This window comes from Chenopodium quinoa, unplaced genomic scaffold, assembly GCF_001683475.1.
Source record: "Chenopodium quinoa cultivar QQ74 unplaced genomic scaffold, ASM168347v1, whole genome shotgun sequence".
NCBI classification, from domain to species: domain Eukaryota; kingdom Viridiplantae; phylum Streptophyta; class Magnoliopsida; order Caryophyllales; family Amaranthaceae; genus Chenopodium; species Chenopodium quinoa.
The window spans coordinates 4548347-4575321 of record NW_018742733.1 but is presented as its reverse complement, the minus strand read 5'-3'; the positions used below and the strand labels follow the sequence as shown (position 1 = coordinate 4575321).

At 35.5% G+C, this 26975-nt stretch overlaps 4 protein-coding genes across 5 annotated transcripts; 3 read left to right on the top strand and 1 right to left on the bottom strand.

The window, feature by feature from the left end:
• The first annotated feature begins 2938 nt into the window (after nucleotides 1-2938).
• On the top strand, nucleotides 2939-9381 carry LOC110723972 (kinesin-like protein KIN-12F). 2 transcript variants are annotated; one of them, XM_021903389.1, is made up of 16 exons: nucleotides 2939-3461; nucleotides 3577-3714; nucleotides 4553-4636; nucleotides 4719-4844; nucleotides 4938-4997; nucleotides 5102-5155; nucleotides 5247-5339; nucleotides 5453-5548; nucleotides 5662-5810; nucleotides 6101-6241; nucleotides 6388-6517; nucleotides 6628-7548; nucleotides 7633-7734; nucleotides 7822-7890; nucleotides 8014-8796; nucleotides 8916-9381. In XM_021903389.1, exons 1-16 carry the CDS (start codon nucleotides 3174-3176, stop codon nucleotides 9159-9161), a joined length of 3480 nt encoding a protein of 1159 aa, XP_021759081.1. In that variant the 5' UTR covers nucleotides 2939-3173; the 3' UTR covers nucleotides 9162-9381. The 2 variants fall into 2 exon arrangements, with proteins under 2 accessions (XP_021759081.1, XP_021759080.1); XM_021903388.1 differs by having other exon boundaries at nucleotides 7822-7905.
• A 611-nt stretch (nucleotides 9382-9992) lies between these two features.
• On the top strand, nucleotides 9993-14539 carry LOC110723971 (mitochondrial import inner membrane translocase subunit TIM22-3-like). Its single transcript, XM_021903387.1, has 5 exons — nucleotides 9993-10272; nucleotides 12705-12769; nucleotides 13089-13161; nucleotides 13252-13305; nucleotides 14053-14539. The coding sequence occupies exons 1-5, from the start codon at nucleotides 10074-10076 to the stop codon at nucleotides 14292-14294; spliced, it is 633 nt and encodes a 210-aa protein (XP_021759079.1). The 5' UTR covers nucleotides 9993-10073; the 3' UTR covers nucleotides 14295-14539.
• An 877-nt stretch (nucleotides 14540-15416) lies between these two features.
• Nucleotides 15417-17567, top strand: LOC110723970 (serine/threonine-protein kinase HT1-like). The gene has a single exon (XM_021903386.1). It carries the CDS (start codon nucleotides 16428-16430, stop codon nucleotides 17373-17375), a length of 948 nt encoding a protein of 315 aa, XP_021759078.1. The 5' UTR covers nucleotides 15417-16427; the 3' UTR covers nucleotides 17376-17567.
• Nucleotides 17568-17711: 144 nt separating this feature from the next.
• On the bottom strand, nucleotides 17712-21797 carry LOC110723609. The gene is made up of 4 exons (XM_021902955.1): nucleotides 21347-21797; nucleotides 18960-19088; nucleotides 18570-18754; nucleotides 17712-18193 (listed from the first exon to the last, which is right to left on the bottom strand). The coding sequence occupies exons 1-4, from the start codon at nucleotides 21608-21610 to the stop codon at nucleotides 17824-17826; spliced, it is 948 nt and encodes a 315-aa protein (XP_021758647.1). The 5' UTR covers nucleotides 21611-21797; the 3' UTR covers nucleotides 17712-17823.
• Between the last annotated feature and the right edge of the window lie 5178 nt (nucleotides 21798-26975).

The window sequence follows — 26975 nt, the reverse complement described above, 5'->3', positions numbered from 1 at the left end:
TTGAATTTGAACACTATTCACATAAGTTACTTTGATTTTTCCTATTTGTGTTTCAAATTTTAAAAAACCTTATTTACGGGATATTGTTAGAAAATAATTTTACGTTACTTATATTAGTGCGGGGTAACAATATTCGACAATTATAATTTTTATTAAGAAAAGCTTTATTTGATTCATTAACTTATGTATTTGTTAAATTCAGACTTTGTTTAATTCAATATATTATTATTTGTTAAATACAATTTTATTTCTTTCGTAATGTCACATGATATTCTATTAATAAATTAATTTTATTATTTATTTTAAAGGAAGAAATTTGTATGTGCTACAATTTTTATTTGGAAAATTTGTCAAAAATAACACCACCTTTCACCGGTCTTCCAAGAATAGAACGACCTTTAGATTATCCAAAATAAAACGACCTTTGATACACATCTGCCAAAAATGAAACGCAACCTGTTGGTAACCTGTTAAAAAGGTTACTATGACACGTGTCACAATGTCATTAGTCAAATTTTTAATTTTTTTTTTAAAAAAACCTTAAAATAAAAAAAAGTCTTAAAAAAAAAAAAAAAAAAACTGAAATTAAAAAAAAACCCCTCCTTCCCTGGCAGCCAACCCCACCGCTAGGCCTCCTTGTAACCACCGGCGACTAGAGCCCCAACTCCGGCGTCGGCGGCACCCCTCCTAACCTAGACCCCGACCACCAGCTCCAACCACTGAACCACCTTCCTCCCGCCCTAAAACCCTCCTCATTCATCTCAAAAATAATCCTCCTCCCTCCCCTCGAAAACGTTCCTCTCCCCACCGACCGGCGCCAAACCACCTCCACTTTGCCGGCGAACCAATTTCGCCCTTCAAGACGACCGTCTCCACCCCTTCCCCCCTCAAATCACCACCCGAAACATTAAATTCCAAATTCTTGTGGTGGTTTTTGGATGGCTCAGGAAGAGGGGAAAGGGCCGAAAATGGGTCGGTAAAGGGGAGGGGGTGCTGGAAATGGGGTCGGGAAGTGGAGGGGCCGAAGAAAGGGTGGTTTTAAGTGGATGGTCTTGGTGGGGGTGGTGGATGCCGGTGAAAGGGGGTGGGCAGAGGGCTGGGAAGGGGTTTTTTTTTTTTTTTTTTAAGTTTTTTTAAAATCAAAAATAAAAATAAATAAATTGACCAATCAAATTAGAACACGTGTCCCAAGGTTACCTATAAAACAAGTTACCGGTTTTTTGTTTCATTTTTGGCAAATGCACGTAAAAGGTGGTGTTATTCTGGAATAATCAAAATGTGGTGCTATTATAGGAAGACCGCCCAAAGGTGGTGTTATTTTTGACAAATTTTCCTTTTTATTTTTATTTTATTTTATTTTATTTTTTTTTGAAATTTTGCTATAAAATCATCCAATTGGCACATTGCTATCGTTTCAACACATTTACATGTTACCCTTTTTTAATCATTTACTTCGTGAAATAGAGTGGAAAGTGGGTAAGGGAGTGATCGATGAACTTCTTTTTGTTTCCTTGAATGGAATGCAATATGAGAAATGGGAAAAAATCATGAAAAAAGCCAAGTGATGTGGAGGGGGAAGGTGGGTAGAGAGGGGTGAGGAATTTTTTCCACACCTGTGGGAATGCTCTAATTGGCAATTGCATAAATCAAGATACAAGAGGGTTATATACATTTTATGGGGCATTTACTGATTGATTGAACTGAGCTGAACTGAACTGTACTTATTGGAGCTGAGTTGAGTTGAACTGAATTGAATATTTTATGAGTAATTAAGAACTGAACTGAACTTCTTAGAGCTAAATTGAATTGAACTGAAAATAACTTGAAGAAAACAGGCCCTTAGAGTGCATTCTTTTCACCTTTAGCGTATTAGATTTGATTAGACTTGATTTCGTTATGTATTAGCACTAGATTAAACCTAATCCATCCTGATTATGAAACTTTAAATTTTTTTAAGGTGAAAAAAAATTGCATCCATAGTGGAGTTACTTAAACCTAATCAATCCTGATTATGAGACTTCAATTTTTTTAAGGTAAAGTTATGTTGGATAATAGTTTTTTGCTGTTGATAGTGTTTCACAAAAGCTAACATAATTAGGTTTTTATAGCTGTGTTTTTTAAAAGCTACTAAATTACTTTTGAGTAAATTTATTATGATATTAACCTTTAAGTATTCCCAAAAAAAAAACCTTGTGCCAAATAACCTTTTTTTTTTTTTTACATTTTTTTTTATTTTTTTTGGACAGGAAGCAAAAGCTTTATTTAGTTAGGAAATACTTGAAATGTCAAGAGCTACAAGATCGAGGACACCTGTAGGAGCCTCCTCCAGCCACTTTGACAGTTAACTCTAATATTGATGGGCATGTTCCCAGTTATTAAAATCCCCCTCTAATTTCATCTTATCATTCGAAACATTATATAAGCTTGTCATCATTGTTATTAAAATCCCGATTTAAATCTTAGAATCTTACGATTTTACGATTCATGTATATCATACGATTCTATTCGATTTTACATATTTTTCTGAACTAGCGAAATCCTTACAAGTAAAAAACATTTTTATATAGGTTTTTATAAATATATATTGTCAAGTATTGATTGTTTAATGGTTAAATAACTATTAATTAATTCATAATTAGGTTTCAAACTCATAATTTCATACCTTTAATTAAATTTATATTTTACGTCTTGATATCTTACGATTCTATGATTTGATTTTACTATTCGATTCTAATAGCCCCTTCCGATTCAAAGTAGAATCCCGATTTTTAATAGATAAATCGTACCGATCACATGATTACCACAATTTTAAACCCAAAGTTATGAGTCCTATACTCCCATGACTCATCTCCAAAAAAAAAAAAAAAAAAAAAAAAAGGCATTTGAGTAGAATTCACCAAAAAAAAAAATCAAAAATTTAAACCCTAACTTTCTAACGGATCCAAACCCACAGAAAAATCAAAAACTCATTTGTCAACGGTCATATTTCTTCCCATTTCACAAAACAAACGCTCTCTTTCTCTCTCCTACTACTTCTTCTTCTTCAAAATTCAAACTCAGAAATTCAAAAAAACTCCTCTTCCCTCTTTCTCTCTCTAACTCTGTTTCTCTCTCTAACACGATACTCTTTCTACTCTCTAATTCTCTAACTTCAATCGACAAATTGGGCAAAAATGTCGATGATTTCAGTAAGAAATCTGCTAAACAAATCTCTTTCTTCTTCAAAACGCCAATCAAACTTAAAGAAATCACCATTATCAACTTCGAAATCACATACTTTTGCTGACGAAAATGCAGCTCCAATTGATCCCAATATTCAATCAATTGAACCCCAATTTCCCCTTTTATCAAACCCTAAAAAATCACCCTCTAAGCTCTCGATTTCTCACTCCAAAGTTCTTGAATCTTCTAGATCAGACCCTATTGCAGAACATTCTACTTCCACTGATCACTCAGTTAAGGTAATTTAATCCCAACATTTTTATTTTTGTTTGTAATCTCACTAATTAATTTTTTTTCCTGATTTTTGAAATTTTGAAAATTGTATAATTTTTGTTATTGTATGTTTTTTTGAAGGTGGTGGTGAGAATTAGACCCAAGACTGTTAATGAAAAATTGGGCGATCCGACGATTAGGAAGATTTCTGAGGACTCAGTATCGATTGGTGACCGGGAATTCAATTTTAATTCGGTTCTTGACTCGAATACTAAGCAGGTTAGATCAATGGGGGGTCTTCCTCTTTAGTTGATATAATGTATCTAGTTTTATGTTGTATAATTGGGTAATTTTTGATTTGTTATAATTAGAAAGTTTGCTACATTTTGCACATTTTATGAATTTTGTTAGATATTATAGCTAGTGTTCTATTGGTATTGTAAAGTAAGATTTAGTATTGCATTGAAATGATTGACATGTAATGTTGTATTGAAATCATAGAATAATCGTAGTTTTTGATCCAAAGAAATCAAGTAATAAAACAAAGTAATAGGATGTATCTAGTATTATATTGTGGAAACTTTATATTGTTAGTCTTATAGCTACAATTTTTGCTACATTTTGCACATTTTTAAAATTTTGCCAATATAGTAAATAGTGCTGTATTGGTATTGTGAAGTGACATAAAAATATATAATGTTGCATTAGTATAAGGTGTAGTAGAATGATCGTAGTTTTCGATCAAGGAACTTTAGTTTTAGAAGAGATTAATATTGGGAATTTGGATTGGAAAATGCCAAGTGAAAATGTTTAATCCCTTGATTATTAGTTTTATTGTGTTTGAACTTACAAAGATGTTTTTGAGTTGGTTGGTGTAATATTTAATATTGGATCAATACGATTTTTTTTCTTAATTTTTTTAAACAATGGATCAATATGATTAATTTTAAGTGACACTTGCTGTTGAATTGATATCTAAGAATGATCATTGTTTTAGATCCAAAGAAATCAAGTACTTGAACTGATTATTGTTAGAAATTTTTGATTGGAAATTGCAAAGTTAAAATGTTTAATGCCTTGGTTTTAAAATTCCATTTTGTTTGATTTTGTGCTCCAGGAAGATGTTTTCGAGTTAGTTGGTGTACCTCTGGTCAAGGATGCATTGGCAGGTTACAATGCTTCAATATTATCTTATGGACAGGTATTACAAAAGAAATCCCCTAGTCATTTTATCTGTGTGACTCTATATTCAGGGTAATTAATGTAGCTTAATCGTGTTATAGACTGGGAGTGGTAAAACCTACACAATGTGGGGGCCGCCAAGCGCCATGGTCGAGGGACAGTCTCCTAGTACTCAGCAAGGAATTGTTCCGCGTATCTTCAAGAAGTTGTTCATTGATATTGAGAGAGTATGTTGACTCTACTGCCATCTAGTTGATAAATTTCAGAAGTATATGTTATGCATATGTTAGAAATTGAGTTATTCAATGCTTTGTGTATAGGAAAAGGTGAATTCTGAAGATAAACAGATAAATTACCAGTGTCGTTGCTCATTTCTTGAGGTAATTTTATTGACCTAATAATCTTGGATGATACCATAACCAGTATAGTTGTTGCTTTATCATGTGAATCAAGGTGTTTGACTAGATAAAATTGGTTGTAACAGATATACAATGGACAAATTGGGGATTTACTTGATCCCACACAGAGAAATTTGAAGGTGCTTGATCTTTGCCTTGGAATTGCTTTTATAAGCTCGTTTGTTGTCATTGCATAATGTTATGTATGATTAACATTTCATAACTTTTCAGTTAAAGGATGATGCCAAAAATGGGTTTTATATAGAGAATTTGACTGAGGAGTATGTAACAAGCTATGATGATGTTACTCAAATTTTAATCAAGGTATTCATTAGATATTGCTTTGTTCTCCATATTGTAATGAGTCTAATGACCATAACATAAATCATGTACTAGTTTACTGTGCCAGTTTTCTCATGCCGAGTTTTATGGTGCAGGGACTTTCTAGTCGAAAAGTTGGCGCCACAAGTGTAAATTCTAAGAGTTCTCGATCTCATATTGTATTCACATGCGTGATTGAATCCTGGTGTAAGGTATCCTTCTATCAGCTCCTGAAAAAAAATGATTTAGTTCTAGTTGATATGATCATGCATCATTGCAATTGCTTTTTCTTAAGTAGGTCCTTGACTATCAGTTTGTGGAACAGGAAACACCATCAAGTAACATTAGCATTTCAAAAACTAGTCGAATCAGCCTCGTTGATCTTGCTGGAATGGGAAGAGATAAACAAGCTGATGCTGGAAGAGAGTTTGAAAGGGAAAGAAAAGAACTGAACAGTTCATTGTCTCACCTTGGGTAAGATATCATGAAGTTCTCAGAGTCATGGCTTTTATTTGTGCTTTCAGATTATAGTTGTTGAATAATACAAAGTAATAATAATGCAACTTGGGTACCTAAGGCAGACATGGGTATGTATCTTCAGGTGTCAGTAGTACTTAAGGTGAAATGTCGAGTCCAAGTAGTATAGAATATGAATAAACCGCGATACTTCAATGAGATATAAAGGACAACTAGCTTTTTTATTTGAGGTTGCTTTCTTGTCTATCTACAACGATCCCTTATAGAAAATTATCTAATTGTTGCAGGCACTTGGTGAATATCTTAGCAGCAGGAACTCAACCTGATGATCTTATGTACAGAGATTCCTGTTTAACACATTTACTGCAGCAATCACTTGGTGGCAATTCCAAACTCTCTGTCATCTGTACCATATCTCCTGATATAAAGTATTCTTCTTCATCTTACCTAATAGTTTATGTTTTCAAACTAGGAACATCTATTTACAGGCATGTATTACCATTAATACATGTAGAGTAACCCTTAAGAATCATGGGAATGGGACTCTGATAGTCTTCTTGGTATTTGAATGCAGAAATTATGTTGAGACACTTAGCACACTCAGGTTTGGACAACGAGTAAAATCCATTCAAAACAAGCCAGTTGTTAATGAGATTACAGAAGAAGATATGGATGATCTAACAGATCAAATCCGTCAACTTAAGGTGTATATTTTTTTACCTTTGATTATTTCATTCTAGTACACTTTGATTAGAAAACAGTAAATCTTTATGATCAGTCATGTTTATAAAAAAACTGTGTATTTACTTTTCAGGAAGAACTTATTAAAGCAAAACTAAATGTTCGCCCAGCTAGCTCTGAGAATGGACAATTAGCAGGGAAAAGTGTGCGTGAAAGCATGAATCAATTAAGAATTAGCCTAAACCGCTCCCTGGTGTTGCCTGCAATAGATAATGAGATTGAAGAACATGTCAACGCTGACGAAACTGATGTTAGAGATTTGTGTAAACATTTTGACCACTTGAACAGATCCTGTGAAGAGATATCAAAAGACATGTCTTGTGACAGTGATACCATGAGTTTTTCGTCTGTGCGAGGAAGTTGTGATAGCTATTTCACCAGTGAGCATGAAATCAACTGTTTACATGAATCAGTAGAAGTCAGTTCTGATCAGGCATTGCAGTGTAGTGATCATGCTTCTAGAAGTAGTATGTCTATCAGCTCATCTCGACATTCTGCAGCTTTTGAAGAGCCAGCATTATCCGAGTCACCCAAAATTAAAAATACTACAAGAAAAAGCATGGTAAGTTCACCAAGTCTTTTGGCTGAGCAGAACATTGTTAATGAGAGTGCCGAGTTCTGTGAAGCTGTGCCGGGGAAGTCAGTTAGGCAAAGTGAGCCAATGCTGAGATCCTCTTTAAGGTCAAGCAAGATGTTTTCAGGATCTACTGAATCTTTGGCTGCTAGCTTAAGAAGAGGCTTGGAAGTCATTGATTCTCATCAGCAGCATAATTTGTCAAAGTCTTCGGTTGCTTTCTCCTTCGAGCACTTGATGTTAAAACCTTCTCCAGCAGTTGACAAGGCCTATGCTTCTGTTCAAACATTATCAGATGTTAGGCCATCAGTTGATGGATCACCTTCTTCCTTTATATGTATACCTTGCCGTCAGAAAGGGCAGAGCGTCTCAAATGAAGTTGAGGATAGTTTGAAGACATGGATAACTGCAAACAAAGAGGTAGGAGTAAATCTTAAGGCCTCAATGGACTGCACCAAAATGATCATATTCATTGTTTCTTATACGCTTTCTTTGACCTCTCAGGAAAAGGATGCAGATACTGCTGCACAGGCCATTAATTCGCAGAAGGATCTTGAAAAAGTTTGCAGTGAACTAGCTACTAAAATTGAGGAGCTCAACCATCTGGTAATTTTTTTTTCTTGTATAATCCTCTGAAAGATAACTTTTCTATAAAAGCTTCTGCCTAACTAATATTTTGAACCGTGTGTGCAGGTGGAGCAGTTGAAACAAGAAAAAGAGAATAATAATGCTGTACAAAATAATCAAGAAATTGAAGACAAGGTCAGTAGCTTCCCAGTGAGTTGAAAATTTTCCCTGCCATTGTATAAGAGGCCTGTAGTATTACCTATGCTGCTGCTTTTTTTTCCTGTTTCTGAAGTGTTTTTATTTAATAAATTTTTGAAGAGCTGCAATGACGGTGAGACTGAAGATCAAGAACCTGAGATCATAAAAGAGGCATGTGCAATTGAGGACAAGTGCGAAATAGCTAATGGTTCTTTTGATATGAGAGAAAGGGAAGAGCTTCTCATGGAAATTCAGCTTCTGAAGAGCAAGTTACAGGCCTATACTACTGATGCAGCTCCAAACAAGTCCATTGACAAGCTAAGATCATCTCTGCTATCACGTTCCATGAATTTACGGAAAAGCATGAGCACCACCCAATTCAACAATGCTGAAGAGTTGGAAAAGGAGAGAGAGAGATGGACTGAGATGGAGAGTGAGTGGATTAACTTGACCGAAGAACTTAGAATTGACATTGAAGCCCATCGTCATCATGCTGAGAAGGTAGAGATGGACTTGCAACAACAGAAAAAGTATGCAGAGGAGTTAGATGATGCCCTTCACAGGTCAGTGCTTGGCCATGCAAGATTTGTGGAACACTATGTTGACCTTCAGGAGAAGTATGACCATTTATCAGAAAGTCACAGAAGGATAATGGAAACTGTAACTGATGTCAAGAAAGCTGCTGCAAAGGCAGGAGCCAAAGGCACTGGTGCTCGTTATGTCAAGGCTTTTGCAGCTGAGCTTTCAACAATGAGGGCTGAGGAGAAGAGAGAGCGAGAACGATTGAGAAGGGAGAATAAGGGCCTTAGATTACAGCTCAGAGAAACTGCTGAGGCAGTTCAAACTGCTGGTGAACTTCTAGTCAGACTTAGAGAAGCTGAGGAAGCTGCTTCACTTGCTGAGGTAAATTTTCTGATCACAACAGTTCACGTAATTGGATATGAGTTAGTTTTGCAAGATCGATTTAAATACATTGTAATGATTTTTGCTTACATACTTTTGAATTTCCGTATCCTTTGCAGTCCAACCTTACTGATCTTCAACAAGAGAATGACAAGTTGAGGAAGCAATTGGAAAAACAGAAGAACAAACACAAGATGGAAATGGTAACAATGAAACAGTACATGGCTGAAAGTAAGTTGCCGGAGTCTGCATTAAGGCCTGTACATTACGACGAGCCGCTTCCCACCAGCACTTTCACAGGCCAGGATGATGATGATGCTTGGAAAGCAGAATTTGGAGCCATATATCAAGATCATCGTTACTAAAATCTGGAGATAATATAAATAAAGTCTGTGCATTTGGGTTTAGTAGTGGCTAGCCTTTGACCCTACTTGGGTCATGGTGATATTATGGGTGTGTACAAACCGTGTTAATCTCCATTGTTATACTTTGGATCACTATTTGTTGTCAAATTGCTAAGAACCAAGGATCAAAACGTTGTCATTCTTTAATTTAATTAAATATTTTTTATTCTCTCAATCCATAGATAGTTGTCTTCATTGTCTTGATGCGCATTGTTGTTATCATTGTTGCAACAATAGCCCAATTGATGATATCACAAGACTCAAATCACCAAATTACTCATTTTTCGAATAAAACTGGAGTCGAATCGATCTAAATTAAATTTAGTTTACGAAATTTATATGAGCACACTTTACAAGGGTATTCATTTAAAAGCATAAGAAATTGAGAACTAGCAATTTCTATACTGTGTACAAGACATGAGAATAGTTATGGTGATTAAGATAAGAATAATACAGATCGAGTAACTCTCTTAATCTTTAAAAATTATAAAAATGTATCTCTACTAATGTTGCTCATAATTCATTAAATGAATAACTACGCCATACCATTCCTTATACCTTATCGATCACATCTCCCATAGTCCTGAATTAAAAACTCATACGTGAGATCAAATTCCGTCAAAATCAACCATCATTTGTAAGTTGTAAGCTTGTAACTTCTAACAATTTTTACATCAAAAGGGCAAAAACACACACAAAAGATGAAGAGTAATATGTAAAACGACATCGTTTTATAGGCTTATGCGATTAGAACAAAAAAATCAAAATTAAACCTAAAAGTTTTAATTTTCTTTACAGATATTCTGAGTAGATAGGTAGAAAAAGTAGAGAGAGAAAAAAAAACTGAAAAAAGAGGAGAGAGAAAATACGGCGATGGCGGAAGAAGCTCCAAATAATACTGACTTTGACAACACCGATTCTGAGTTTGACAACGATGAAAACCCTAACCCTAATTCTTCTCCTAATAATGCTTTATCTATCAATGGTATTCCTTCTTCTCCATTGATTTGCCTCGTCAAGTTCGCCGGTGATGCTGCTGGTGGTGCTGGAATGGGCGCTGTTTTTGGATATGGTAATCTTTCTCTCTCTTCTTATTTTGTTGATTTTTTTTAATTTCAAGAAATTGTGACTAATTTTGAAGTATTATCAAGTAAATTTAGCTTTTTATGTGGAATTAAGAATGTTTCTCGTGAAATTGTGAATGGATATTTGTAATTGGATTTGATTTTTACTCTTTTTGATGAATTTTTTGTTTGTAATTGCGAATATTGCTTGGAGATTGCAGAGAATTTTTGTTATTTAGCTTTAGATAATGATGGAATAAATCAAATTGGGCTCATTGTAACCTATAAATTGAAGAATATAAAGAAAATAGACCTTTTTGGGATTGAGAACGAAATTTTGAACTTTCTTAGAGATTTTGAAATTACTTATTGTGATTGAAACAATAAATTGATGTTATTGTGGTTGCTGCTGAGGAAATTGGAGTTAATTTTGTGGTGTTATTAAGTATTACTCCCTTTGACTCTGAAAGTTTTTTCTAACAGTAATTGTCTCACGATAAAAGTTGAAATGACTATTTGAAGAGGTCAGGAGGGAGTAATTATATACTCTATGTATGTTATAGAATTGTCAATGGTTTGTTGTTCGAGAAGTTCTCCAAAGGCTGGTTTTTTTTTTGGTTATTATGACTGTAGTTTTGACCTTATTTGAATCGTCAAAAGCTCTGAGAGTTGTCCAGTAATGCTAATATTTTTTGGACTTTTTCTTAGACGTGCAGTGATAGCATTATAGTAATTAGGTATGTATAAAATAGAGGGGAACCATTCTTTGACAGCATTTGAAATAAGGGATATTGTAGGATTAGCCGAGATTAAAAAAAATAAGCTTGGTTTTGTTCATGATTGAATCTAAAGGTGGCTATATTTTGGCTGTTATAAGTGCTTGGCAGGGGTATTATTCTAATGATATATCCTTAGGATACACACATACAAGTTATAGGTATTGTGGGCCTTTCTAATGGACCAGAAGTTCATAGAGTTAATGTTTACCCATGACCTTTCTTGATATGGTGAAAATTGCAAACTTTGAATAAGCAGCATCTTCTTTTTTGAGAGGTGGAGGATGTGGTGAGAGACTGCTGCAAAGACTGACACAATGGGGAAGTTCTCTTTTTTGCCTTAGTAATGAGTGTAAATAGGTACTAGGAAGCAGGAATGTCACATATGTGCTATTCTAGAATGTATTGGTGATCAAGTATAACTTGGCAATATAAGATGCAAGAATAGGAGCGGAGAGTCAGAGACTGCTTGTATACACAAAATAGATTTCACTTTTGGCTCAGATTGTCTCTTCATTTTATTTCGCTGCCTCTCACTCTCTAAATTTAGAGCAGTGGCTGTTTAATGTTGATAGTATGGAGACTAAAGCTGCTAAAAAGGAAGCTAGAAATTGGGAGGCTGAATTTCGTATCTTACTCCTCCTCTAGATCACTTTGATTATACTTCTCAATATTTACGTTACCTTGAAAATTAGTCATTTCAGAAAAGAATTTGACAGCCTGTGGAAGGCCATAGTTATTATTTGGAGCTGAACTATGTCCCCTGAATAATTGTGCATGACACAAGTTACTAGGTTTAGAGATGATAAAGTACTCAAATGTGGTAACTCCATACCATTTAGTGGTTGAAGAACCAGGGATGTAGTGTGGTCTTTTCTATAGTTTTCTCTTAAAGGTTGATGTGATCATTATTATGGAGATGTGAGATTCTGTGGGTGGAATTAGAGATTTTGCAGGACATAACTCTTATCACATTTAGACTTTTAGAGGGTGTTAAATTTTCATGGATCAGATTGAAAATAGTGTCAGGCTTAGAATGCTTTTTCAAAGAACCTTATTGTCTTTTGGGAGATTAAGCACTTGAATATAATTTCCTTTTGCTTAACTATTGAAAAATGGAGATTTCCTTTTGCTGAACTATTGAAAAATGGAGATTTCCTTTTGCTGAACTATTGAAAAATGGAGATTTCCTTTTGCTGAACTATTGAAAAATGGAGATTTCCTTTTGCCGAACTATTGAAAAATGGAGATTTCCTTTTGCTGAACTATTGAAAAATGGAGTCTCTCTCTCTCTCTCTCTGCTCATGTGGATTGTGGATTTGTAGGTATCCTTATGCACCCAACTCGTACTGGATAGACTCTCTCTCTCACTCTGCACATGTGGGTTGTAGATTTGTAGGTATCCTTATGCACCCAACTCCTACTGGATAGATTTTGAATTGTAATGGATTTTTTTATAATGATGTTTTAGCAATTAGATCTAACTGTGCCTTTTCTGCCTAGGGAGACTGCTATGTTCTTCCTCTTGTTAGAAACCATCTATCTTGATAGTATTTTATGAAGTGTACTTTCTTTTGCGTCTTTTCTCCATATATATTATTGTGTGGTCTTTTAGGATGATCTTTGTTCAATGTGAAAGTGGTTGCTACTGGTGTTTATTACAGGTGTTGGATTGTTCAAGAAGCAAGGCTTTAAGGGCTCTTTCGCAAATGCAGCTTCTAATGCCAAGGTCTGACTTTATTCCTGACATTGATTATTGATGCTCTGGTGCCTTCCTGTCCCAGATTTTTGTGTGTTCCATTGTTGTGCTCCTCTTTCTTTGAAAAAATAATTGTATCTTTTCCAATACTTTATATTCTAATACACACCTTTAAAATAATCCATTTTTTAATGCTCCTTAGTATTTTTGAAAAATGAACTAGGACCCTTTTTTTGGAACAGAGGGAGTAATACTTGTGAATTCATCCTTTTTCCGTACTTTTTAATACTTAAGAATTATTTTATAATGTCCTTATTGAGCTATTTGCCCCATATATTCTTTTCAAAAGACATTTGCAGTACTCTCTGGGATTCATAGTTTGGTGGTATGCATGTTAAGGAGGCTAAGAAAGAAGGATGATGGTACGGCATCTTGAATATTGTTATTCCTGATATTACCTGTGTTGTAGTAATGTTCCTAACATATTGATTTGTTTGCCTCTGTTTTAAAAGTCATTAATGCCGGAGTGGCTGGCTGCTGCACTGGTCTTGCTCTAACTTATCCAGGTTCGTAGTATGAATTACCCCTTGTTTTGAATGTGGAGTGATTTTGTATGCTTGTATTATAAGTGATTGTGTTTGGTTGGGTGTATATCCTGTGCTTCCAGATGAGTTGTCTGTTAATAGATTGCTCCATTAATGTACTAGTTGCTCTATGGAGGCTAGGTAGTTTTATACTTTCTTTTTTTTTGTTTTCTTCCGGCAGATGTTCTCTACTATCTCATGTTCAGTTATAAGGTATCATGATGTTTGTTAGCCACTAAGCCTGATATCTTTTATCACTTTCCTTTGTTAGATTGCCATATAAATGCTACTGTGTTTGTTAACAATATACATGCTGTCTTCCGCTTATTTGATTTAGATAGTCATAGAATATTGTGGTGCCTAAATTATAGCATATCTCATCATGTTTACCTATAGGACAAATGGTATAGTAAATGAATCATGTTCCTGAAAGGGGCATTATGTTTGATATGGTTTATCTGAATCATACTTCATTCCTCAATTAAGTTTGTTTTACTTTTTTGTTGAAGGTTTAAGGAGAGTAGAGAGGATAAAGTGGGTGGGGGTTAAGCCTAGCTCGAGAGGAAAATTAGCAAGGAAAAGCTTACTAATTCTAAAACAAATGTTCATCTGTTGGACTGAATACTGATGTAGCGGCTCATAACTAGGATAAAGATCTGTGTGCAATATACTGCTTCGAATTAGACTTACAATCATTGATTTATTTCAATTTTGTATTCTGTGTGTCAGGCGCTCCTGGAGCTCTCTTGCAGAGCTGCGTTTATTTTGGTGGATTTGCCTTCGCCATGGAATTCTTAAACAAAAAGCAATCAGCTATGGCACAACCCTACAAATCCCAAGAAAACTATAGTTGCCCGACTGCAGTTCCTCCTTTGGCGTTTCCCCTGTCTGATGAACTAAAGGGTCCATTCTTGTCCTTCTGTCAATCACTCAGAAAATCAAAGAATCGCAACCACCCTTTTGCAGCATAATCGTCCGGAGATGCTTATGTTGCCTACGTCTTCCCTATGCTATTACAAAGCTCTTCTATATATGTATATTAGGATCATGTTTCGCAACCTCTTTTTCTTACCCATCGCTTTAGATGTAGTTAGCTTATTTCTTTACTCTTTTTGGCCCATGAGTTGCTTAGGGATTTCATTGTTTTTGTTACGAAGGATGTTAGCTAATCATTTTAATGAAGTTGCAAATGAGGAATGATTTTGTTTTGAGCTCAGATTAAGATCCTACCAATTTTTTAGTATTATCATCTATAACAAATTGATCTTGGTTATCTTTATGATCAATTAAGCATACAATTGCGATTTAAATTGGAATTAAATTGGTTTCTCAAAACAAAAAAAAAAATATATATATATTTTCCTATGATGATTGGGAGTTTGTGACCTTGAATTATTACTCCGTACTCTCAATTTCTTGTATGGAGTACTCCGTATATTATAAGCGCGTGTAGTAATGGTAATTCTCCATATTTTTTTGTGGGTGATAAGTTTCATAGAAAAAGAAAGGCAGGAATAAAATTTAAGAAAGATTGCACTTGTGAAAATGTTTTGAGGATGTATTTAATCAATAATTAAGGCTTTGTTATTTACACTTAAAAATCATAAAAAGTTAAGAAATCATCAAAATATAAACACTAATAACACTGATTTACGCGTGTTTTGGTCATGAATTCCTAATTTATACAATTTCCAAGAGTATATTTAATGCTTATATATAGCCCTGATTTACGCGTGTTTTGGTCATGAATTCCTAATTTATACAATTTCCAAGAGTATATTTAATGCTTATATATAGCCCTTAAAGCTACATATAACATTACCCTTTAGTTATAAGTAACTTTCAGTTTTTTAAAGACATGAAAAACCGTTTAATTCTACCTTCAACTCATCAGCTTTCTAAAGGTTTTTCATTGACTCGTTCTCTACTAATAATGCTTGAATAATGGGTCATGCCTAAATTTATTTTAAGAACTTTCTCCTCTTTCTCTTTAGTAAACAATTTACTCCCTTCGTTACATATTACTCGCAACAAAGGAATAATTTATGTTTCACAAATAATACCCCTTTGTTGCGAGTAATATGTAACGGAGGAAGTACCTATTATACTATTATGAATTTGTTTTTTTTTTTTATTTTATAAAAAAACAAGATATAGAGATAATTGCTATAATGATAGAAAACAATCTCTATAACTTAATGGTTTATCATAATACTGTCTATATGGATTATTTTTGATAAAAATTTCAGTTTGTTTAATTGTGAACGATCTTTTAAGGATAATGTTCATATATTAAAAAAGAGAAGATTAAAATTCAATTTGTTTCTATATCTTCATTTGTATATAGCTAATCCTATATATGAAACTACCCCTCCCTATTTTATTCAAAAAATAAAAGCTAATCCTATATTTAATTATCTGTTGCAATTTGCAATTAAAATATCCAAATGAACCCTTTCAAAAAAAAATATTTACTAATAAATAAAAAAAATCCAATTAAAAAAAAAAATTAAAAAAAAAAAATTTGAAAAAAACACGGAGGAATTACTTGAAGTAAACGTATTAGATTGGCGGCATAAACTTCCCATAAATGAATATGTATATAACAAGTAAATTATGGGCAAAATAAATAATCAATCTCCTAAAAAAAAATCATAATTTTCTCTCATCAAATTCTATTTTATTTTAAACTAAAAGTTGTTAAGAAAAAACTAATCGAATTCTCCTACATAACAGCATAATTTGGATCCCTTTTTCATATTCTAAGAACCCTAATCTCTCAAGTTTTTTTCATCCCACAAAATTTTTCATTGCTCCCCCTCTCTAAATTTTTTTTTTTTTTCGAAAAACATTTGTGTAAGACCGTCTTATAATTGGTTGTCGAAGGCCAAAGGCCGAGAACGGTGTTGGGTTGATCACAGATTTGGTTCGTTTAAATCGTATTCGTATTGAAGATCATGGCGCCAACATTATTGTATGATCCAAGCTTAAACAATGTGTTTTATCATGATCAATGCAATCAATGTTTTCCTTTGTAACAAGTTTTTCTACGTGTGTCGTTTCGAGGATTCGATCTATTTTAACGGAGTGAACGTTCGTTAGTCATGTTTCGGATCATGGAGGAGGAAGGAGATTTGGATTTCTCGCAGTTACAGTATGTTAAAAAACTGGCTCAAGGTGCAGAAAGCAGTATATATTACGGTATATACCGCGACAGAGACGTGGCTGTTAAGGTATTCAAGGAGATCGATGATGAACGAGAAGATCGTGAGTTACACGCAGATCGATTGAGGAAACAGTTTGATCAGGAGAGGAAGATACTGTTACGGCTTCGACACCCGAATGTGGTGGAAATTGTTGCAGCCTGCAGGCAGACATCAGTTTACTGTATTTTGACAGAGTTTATGTCAGAGGGTTCTCTGAGGGCGTACTTGAACAGGTTCGAAAGGAGTAAAATTATGCTTCCTTTCGAGAAAGTTGTTGTGATTGCGTTAGAGATTGCTAGAGGGATGGAGTATGTGCACTCTCAAGGGATTATACATCGCGATATAAAGCCTGAGAACATCCTGATTGATCAGGGTTTTCGTCTGAAGATTGCAGATCTTGGTGTTTCCTGTGAGGCAAAAGGGTGTGATTACAAAGATGTAGGGACTTTTCGATGGATGGCACCGGAGATGATCACACGAAAAAAGTACTGCAGGAAGGTTGATGTGTATAGTTTCGGGTTGTTGTTGAATGAGATGGTTTCAGGGAGTACTCCTTTTGGTAATTTGAGTCCGGTTCAAGTTGCTTATGGCGTTGCTAACAAGAACTTGAGGCCTGAGATTTCTAAGGACTGTCCTGAGTTTATGAGGCTGCTGATCGAACGGTGTTGGAGCAAGAATCCTAAGAAGAGGCCTGAGTTTTCGGAGATTGTGAATGTTTTGGAGAAGTTTGAAGGATTTCAGGATGATAATGAAGGGAATGCGAAGATGTTGCAGCAATGTGTAAAACAGAATCATCACAAGAAGGGGTTGTTCCACTTGATTCGAAAGCTTTGTATATTTCCATGACTTGGGGAAATTGGTTTTTGTTTTCCTTGAGTGTGATTCAATTGATTAGGTGTTTTGTTAGATTCTCTTAACTTGTTAGTTTTTCTTGATTAGAAACTCAAAAAGTTGTAAATACAATCATCTCTTTAAGTTTTTCTATAAAGATTTTGGAATATTTTGATTCAAAGATGTATTGAATGAAGACCCCAATTAGTTTAATTTGTTCTTGATCTTGGTGTGGAATTGCTAGTTGCTTTGCTTGTAATGATTTAGAGTTTAGATCCCTGAAAGTTTTTCAAGAAAAATCGACAAAAAGGGAGTCACACCGTCACTAAAATTTAAGGTTGCGCAACATGACATGAACAAGATTAAATTCTTCCTGTTTTGGGTAAACATCACAAAATTTAAGCCAAATGCTACAAATTTATTTTGATCAAATAATCTTCAACAAGTTACATGTCTAAAGGAACTATTGTTTCGTGTTCTTTAACTCTTCATTGATGAGAGGAAGACTGTAGAATCTTGCTAAATAGGTTAGAGCTTCTTCATTGTTACTACACACTTTCCAAAGTGATTCAACCTCTCCCTTTGCGAGATTTCCCCAGTGTTCACAGTCATTGAAGAAATCCAGGAGCTTAGAATAGTATGAATCATAATTCATGAGTAGGAATGGAACTGGAAGTTGAGATCCTATTCGCTGCAGCTGAATAAGCGCTAGGATCTCAAACATCTCATCAAGAGTTCCAATCCCACCAGGAAGAGCAATTACAGCTGTTCGGTCTTGGGGACTATTTCTTACTGCAGCATCCACAAAACCATGTTTCCTAGCTGAGAAAAACCTATACATATAATAAGATGGATGAGTGAGTGAGATTACCTTAAAGGCGTTAGTAAAAAAGATCACCTATGTTCCTCTGGATGTAAGTCCACATATATATGGGTTTTGATTTAAATATCCATACTGAAATGCAATTTAAATAAATAAATGCAGTTTTGATATGAAAACCATGATTATTGGCTATTACTCAAAAGAAGGAAAAGGAAAGGGAAGGGGAAATAAAATTAAGCTATGACTCGGTATGAAGAAACAATAAGTCAACAAGTGAAGGGTAGTACGAAAAGTTTTGAAGTTTGCAATGCTAAGGAATTGAAAAAAACTTTTGAGTCACCATAGAGGCAGGAGAAGAGGAAGGGCAAAACAAACTATGGGGGTACCTGCAAGTAAGATATGTATCAGCAGGAAGGTAAGGATGAGAGCCTGTTGAAGACCATTGACCAGCTTCTTTCTCGATTTTAAATCCACCAACAGGCTTCCCAGCTTGCAGCGCACCTTCAATAGCTGCATCCATTAGTCCTGGACCAGCTCCTGTCCATGTAGTGCAATTCAATAGATTTGCAATCTGCAGGAGAAAAATGGTGAAGATGTATAAGAATTCTTAATTCTCTCTTTCATCAGGAAAAAAAAAAAAAAAAAAAAAAAAAAACACTGATACAAGATGTACTACAGCATGTGTGTAATCAGATTTTGAGCATAATGTGCACAATATCAGAAAAATGAATGACTTGGTTAAGAAGAGTAAAAGATAAAATGTGGGAGTAACTCGCCTCTCTACTAAGCTCAAGTGATTGGCTATAATGTGGATGATTTGCTCCTGGTCTTGCAGAGCCAATATAGATAACTCCCCTCCCTAGCCTGTGAATTAGTTCGTAACACTGTATAATCTCCTTTTTGACCTTCACAACAAAAAAATTAAACATTGTATCAGTGAGCATAAACTGATGCTAGATGATTGTGATGCAGCAAGTCTCAGAGCAAGCAAACTGTCACAAATTTAAGTAGTTCTCTGTGATTTAAATGAACACATTAACAATGTCAACATTCAGGTGCCCTTTCCTCCAACAAGTCCCTTCCCACTATCTTGTAGTGTCTTTTGGAGTCTTGCATGTGTGTACTTGACACCACAAAGTCATTGCTACAAAAACCAACTGGACAGTAATGATATAGTATAGGACCTCAGGGAAAAGCGAAAAGAAACTAAAGCAATTTTTGAGAAAAGGGGGGGGGGTTAGGGAAAAGGCCCATGAGTCCACGACTCTTTTTGCAGAGATGAGGGAAGGGAGATTATGAGGTATGACAGAGCAGAAAAAGTATTGTGAGAAGTTGGTTTATGAAAAAAAAATCAGCATGTCAGCTACTTCTGTGTCAGGTGGTGCTGTTTGTTAGCTTGGAAGGTAAGTGGAAGAATAAGAGATGTAACCTTAAAAACTAGGAGCTTTTAGCAAAAATCAGACTAATTGTTCTTACTTCTCAATGCAGGTATGGAATTTATGTTGATTAGAGATCAATTTTAAAGTAGCCTAATTTTTACTCCACTTTAGAGCTAAACTTCTCCAAGAGTATATGAATGAGGAGACAATAGATATAGTCTTTAGAGCAACCAGCCTAATTTCCTGTTGTTGCATACAAGAAACAAGTTATATTATGTATACAGCAGCAGTAGCTAGAAGAATGTTTCTATCTGTAACAAAATTTTCCACACTTGCAGGTGAATCATTGATTAAGAGTGCTTAATACGTCATTCCAAAAATGGAATCTCCATGTTCTCAAGTTTCAACTATCTAAGTACCAAGCTCTGTCTCTGATATTCTTAAGGGCTCATATTTAACTTAAACAGCTCTGAGAATCATATAATCTTTTTAAGAAAAACATCCCAAGTTATATTATGCTGTTCCAAGACTCAAGGTTTTTAATACATTCTACCTATCTAGTTTGCTAATTTGGGTTAAAGATAGTTCTCTTTTTAATGCTGAAAAGAGATGCACTCATGATATCCGTGTCTAATATGGATTATCAGCTACGTAAGACAACCCTTCTAAAGATTCAATTATAGCAAAAACTAGAGCTGATTATTTGCTTGGTTAGCTATCCTATCCTGTGCTCCAAACCTGAAGATTAATTGAAGGAAAGTGGATAAAATGAAGCCTTCATAAACTAGACATCATAGCCTAAACATAAAGGCATGCAGCAAATGTTGGATAAGGAGTTTCACATTTCCATGGGAATACAGAATCACCCTTGTTTACCGACTCATGCTAGCGCAACCAGTTGAATCTCCAGTTAATGATGTTGAGCAGTTGAGCTAGATTATGCTTCTATTTCTCAGCTTCTCAATTCTATTTGAATTGAGTTTCCGGGAAAAGATATAAAGGTATGCAATGTGATTTCTCTAACCAAGAAGAAAGTACACTTATGGTCTATGTTAAGCAGTCCTTAAGGTGCTACTACTCAACTTCTCAATGCTATATTTCCAAAGCGAGTTTCCGAGAAAAAGTATAGAGGTATGCAATGTAATTTCTCAAACCAAGAAGCAAGTGCACTGTGGTGTAGTTAACTCAAAGTCTCAAACTCAGTTTGCAATGTTGGACTTGATCAAATCTAAATCTAATTCTATAACTACGAAGCGAATTCGGAAATGGAAAGGAGACTATCCCCATTGCAAAGAAAGAAGCACTCATGAAACACAATATTCCATGTCATATGTAGATTTTCAGCTACATAAAACACAATACTTCCTAAGAAGGAAGCCATGATGGGGCTTATACATAAATTTTAATGAGTTTATAATCCTGTAAGTGATTGAATGATTGATTGCAGGTAATTTACAAATGTACTAACTATCTTAATCATAATTTTGGCTCTAATTAACAAAAATTAGAAAATTTTCTGATTGAAGCTCAGCAGGAACGAAGTAAACCTGATTTTCTGAAATCCAGATGATTCAATACAGATTCATACTCAAATTTAGACTCATAAATCAATTGAACTAAGAAATTAACAACATCAATCAAACCCATCAGTTATACTGAAGCAACATATCCAGCAAAACTTTCAATTTTCCAAAATTTACCCAATTAAAAAGATTAAATCCATATAATTAAGAATAAATCAAACCAATTGAGCTAAATTAAGTGAAATTTGGGCATCCCAATACCTCATTTGCGCTTGTTCTCTCTTCAAAATCAACCAATTCACTTCTTTTGCAGCAGCTGGGAATCCCAACTCCAATCTTCTGAAACTTCCTTGATCTTCTTGCTGAATTGAAATTAATTAAAAGGGTTTCTCTACTTTGTTTCAAAGATTGCGACTTTGGAATAAACTTGTCAGAATTTTGAGCAATTGAAACATGGGAACCCCATGAACTGATCATATTAACATGTCCCATTTTTTCAACTAGATTCGACACGGCACAACACATACGACACGCCACTCCGGCACTGCAAGGCGGGAAGGGACACTCACAAAACTAGCCGTTAAAGGTGGCTTTCTATTGAATTTCCTTCTATTGTTTCTTGTCCAGCCCCACCTGACTTTAACAGTCCAACCCCTTATTTCAAGCACTTCAATTATATAATCAAAGCATATTATAAAAATATTCTCTTCATAAAATTAAGTCAAAGAGACCTGTTGTTTTAAACAGATCGTTTGGTAAAAATGAGTCTTGTTTTAGTATTTCATCTTGTTCCTTAACAATATTCATGAAGCAAGAATCGTGTAGTTCAAATTAAGTTCAAAATTGTTTCTTGCCACTACTCTAAGTGTTCAAGTTTCATCCGTGCCATCGACGTGCCCTCCGTTCAAGTTTCAGCTGTACACCGGTTCAAAATCGGACCGGACCTGGACCGGACCTGTTGGGACCGAGACCGAAACCTGAATATCTATTTTTTGAGGACCGTGTGTAGGGTTAGAAATGATACTGATTCTTGTTTTGAAAAAAAAGCTTTTTATTTATTTATTTATTCATAAAAACACCATTTGACCGGGTTTCAGGTTCGGACCTGAAAACCACGGTTTTAGACCTGATCGGAATCCTTAAATTTCAAGGACCGGGACCGGACCTGAATCTACATTTCCGGGTCAGGTCCGGGGAACAGGTCCGGTTCCGATCAGTTTTCAGGTCTAGTCTTGTTAATGTACACCCCTAGACGTGTGCATTTAGTGTAAAAGGACGAGTTTTGGACGAGAAGAAAACTAGTATACTTGAAATGTGTATTTGATATAAGGATTTCTTGTGTTAATCTCCCCAAATAGTAATAATAATTAGGAAATTTTCACATTTGCTACCACCTAAAACACCTCGCTTCAGATTTGCTACCTATTTAATTTTTTTTTTTACTTTGCTACCACCTAAATCAGATTTTGTTAAAAATCACTACCACTTAACGGAATCCGTTAGGATTTCCGTTAAGTTTATTAAAAAAAAAATTAAAAAAAAAATAAAAAAACCAGCAACCCCGCCTAACCCCTCCCCTAATCTGCCACCCTCTCCCTCCCCTAATCTGCCACCCTCCTGACAGGGTAAAGTCGTATCCCCTAATTAAAAATAATTACCTAAATCACTAACTAAGGTAGATAGGGAAGTAGGGTCGATCTCCACAGGGAAACTAGTCTTTTTACTCCTAATTTATTATTATAATCTAAACTATTCAAGTAACCAATATTTATAGTTGAATAAGAAGCTAAACTAAAGAGAGTAGGAAAAGGGAGAAAATGATATATAAAAGGATCTAGGGCATAGGTTCACCAATAAACAATACTCCGGGGTAAAATAGGGTAATCAATCATTAACATTGCATAAATAACATGATTAACAGGCTCTCGCAATTTATTAATCAACATAGATCTAACAGGCTCTCGCAATTTACTAGATCTAAGTTCTCATTGAAAATAGTCTTTAATATCAAATTAACATCTGCTCGATTCATCAATTTAATATTGCTACACTTTTACAAGCCGCAATTGTAAAACATTAAAACAATCCAATAAGAAATTAGCTTGCAATACCAATAATCAATAGTAGTCAATCATCAATGCATCAATTAATCAGATTGTAAAGGGCTCTCGCTACTTATTACAATCACAACATTAATCTATCGGTATTAAACCTCATCTCACGAATCTCGACTAAACCATTTATAAATTAATCTGCCTATTGAAACTAGACCTAAACATTAATTCTCATCTCTCGAATCTTGAATCAATATTGTCAAACTCATGCATAAAAGATAGGCCTAATCTAGTCACAGAGCATTAAATCAATCAATAGGAAATTAATCTAACATTGATAATTAACAACAATAAATTACCCCTTCATATTATTTATGGATCCCCATAAAAAAGTAATACTAAGAGTTTAACTAAAAGGAGAGAGAAAAGTTAGAAAGAGAAAAATAAAAAAAAACTAACTTAAAAACTAAAATTAAGACTAAGACTAAAAACTAAGAAAACTCCTAAATAAAAGCTAGCCAAAAACCTACGTAACTCCCTCCTTTTATAAAGAAAGGAAAAGCAATTTGATTCCCAATCAACTACTACTATTACACCGACATCATCAGCAAACAAAACCCAAACTTAGCAAGCCCAAATAAAAATAGCCCACAAGCATGCTCCTCTCCTTTAACCGTGAAAGATGGATATTATCAATGGGCCCAAAGCTGTAGCAAACCGACTTGAGCAAGAAAACCGCAACACACTCGCCCGATCGGTCATTGGGCCGCCCGATCGGGCCCGCCATTTTATGTCCAGCAGACCTGATGTGATATTATATGGGCTTATTCCTTGGACCTTCTTGTTTACTCTTGGACCTTTATTGTTTGTCATGTGTTTTGTGGCTTCATTACTTGGTCCGTAATAGTAGCTTATAATTGGACTTCTTTACTAATTGAGCCCTTAATCACCGAATTAAATTCCTTTAACTCGATCTTGGGCTTTAAATATACGGTCATAAAATACGCTCCGTCTCTAATATTTTTGCAGTGGCTTAAATAAGCTCGGGAATTATCATAAATCTGTAAATTCCTACAAAATAATACCAACTCTACAAAAACACTAGAAAACGTATATTAGTAATAAAAATAGCTCCGTAGAGCTCAAATAAGCACAAATATGACCATGGGATCGGGAATAAAAATATATATAAAATAGACTTATCACCTCCCCCTCCCCTCTTCCGGCGGCCGGCGCCTAAAGATTCGGCCGGCGCCGGTACCTCACCCCCCTCCCTTTTCCCCACCCAAAATTGCAAAGCCGACACCCCCAAACCCAGACCACCACCGCCACCTAACCCCCAAAACCCATACCAACACCACCGTAACCCCCTTTCCCCTTCCCTCCACCGGAAATCGGCCCCCCTCCCCTGATTCCCCAACCGAAATCGACCCCCCTCCCCTTCCCCTACCCTTTTCGGCCATCCCTAACCCAAAACCACCACCCCAAAACAACCACAACCGAAACCCTAAAATTCGTTTAGGGTGGTTTTGGGGTTGTGGTTTAGGGTTAGGGACGGCCGAAAAGGGTAGGGGAAGGGGAGGGGGTCGATTTCGGTGGGGAAATCAGGGGAGGAGGGCCGATTTCCGGTGGAGGGAAGGGGAAAGGGGGTGGTTTTCGTTCGAGGTGGGGGTCGGAGCTCAAGAACGGGGAAAGGGAAAGGGGGATTGGATGCGCATAGGGTGGGGGAAAGGGAGGGGGTGGGTTTGCGCAGCGGCGCCGGCAGGGGGAGGGGGGAGGTGAGGGGTGGCAGTGAGGAGGAGGGGTGGCTGCAAGGTGGTTGGAGGGGTGGCTAAACGATGGAGTGGGCCCACTAACGGAAATAGTAACAAAATAAGGCATGTGGTAGTGATTTTTAACAAACTCTGTTTTAGGTGATAGTAAAATAAAAAAAAAAAAATTAACAAGTAGCAAATGTGAAGCGTGGTGTTTTTAGTGGTAGCAAATGTGAAAATTTCCTAATAATTATATAGTAAAAGAAAAGATGATGTCATAAGTGAATCTGAAAGTTCAAGTTAGTGAAATGATTGTGATGGTGTCATATGTCTAATCTAAAGTCTACTTATGCTATGCTATAGCCTATAGGTATTGGTTTTGGGGTAAATGTAATGATGCATGTAGGTAGGTGGCAAGCTCGAAGAAAAAGCTAGCTTTGTTTGTTAGTATATACATATATATGTCGTGAGTTTATGCAAGAAGAATAAAGAGAGAGATACTAGCGGAAGAAGTAGAGCAGCAAGCATCTCAAAGAGTAGGAGATATAAAGCTATAGTAGTGAGGGAGGAAGTGACCCAGAGGCAAACACAATATTAGTATGAGAGGTATTTTAGGATCAGTATAACTACCAATGTTAAAGGTATTTAGTGTATATTATCCTAATATTTATTTAATCTAATATTAATTGTAGTTGTGGTTTGTTTAACTGAAGAATATTGTGGAGAAATTGGCTTAACCTTTGCATGATAATAATCACATATATATACACAATACAATAAGAAAACTAACTTGCTTAAAACTCCTAACAAGATAAACTTAACATAAATACAATATTAACAAATATAACCAAACCGACTCTATTACTCCCCCTCAAGTTGCAGCATGCAAATCGCGAATGCCCAACTTGCATAACAAAAAACCAAATTGCTGACGTCCAAGAGACTTGGTGAGAATATCTTCCAACCAACATATGAGGTAGTAATATTACCGTTTAACAATTCATCACGAACAAAATGACAATCTACCTCAATATGCTTCGTACGCTCATGGAACACTGGATTTTTAGCTGTATGCAAGACCGACTGACTATCACAAAACAACTACATAGACTTTAAATGATTGACACCAAGAACAAACAACAACTGCTTCAACCTTCAACTCACGCGTAGTGAAAGCCATAGATAGTTATTCAGCTTCTGCCGAGGATGTGTATACGGTAGGCTGTTTCTTAGTCTTCCAAGAAACAGGGGAATGACCTAGGAACACAAAATAACCTGTCAAGGAACGCCGATTCAACGGACATGCCGCCCAATCATTGTCACAAAACACCGTCAAGCGTAAATCCTTCATAGGTCGCAACAAAATACCTTGTCCCGGACTATCCTTAAGGTAACGCAAGAGAAAACTGTGAAAAACTCAAAAATTGTGCCAAAACATGCACTAAATAACTCAACTCTGGTCGAGTAATTGACAAATATACCAATCGTCCAACCAAACGACGATACTGTTGCGATTGAGCGAACGACTCACCAGAAGCACGTGCAAGACGATGATTCTGCTCCATTGGAGTGTTGATGGGTTTACAACCCAACATTCCTGCCTCGGTTTTATTTTCCTATAGATTTTCCCAATAATCAAATTATGAAACGACCCAACATTCCTGCCTCGGTTTTATTTTCCTACAGATTTTCCCAATAATCAAATTATGAAACGACCCAACATTCCTGCCTCGGTTTTATTTTCCTATAGATTTTCCCAATAATCAAATTATGAAACACACTATAATCAAATCGATAATCTTAAACCCATTTGTGTTTAGGGCCGAGCAAAACTACCCGAAAAACCGAAAATCCGAAAAACCGATCTGTAACTATTCCGAAAATTAGGGTACCCGATCCGATAGCCATAAGATAACGGTTCAGGTACCCGTTCCGATAATTTATTATCGGGTATGGGTATCATTTTAAAATTAACGGTTACCTGATCCGATCCGATAAGCATTTTTTTTGCTTTTTTTCCCTACTAAAATCTATTAATATAAATCTAAACTTTTACTTTACTTCATAATCACTTTATAATAT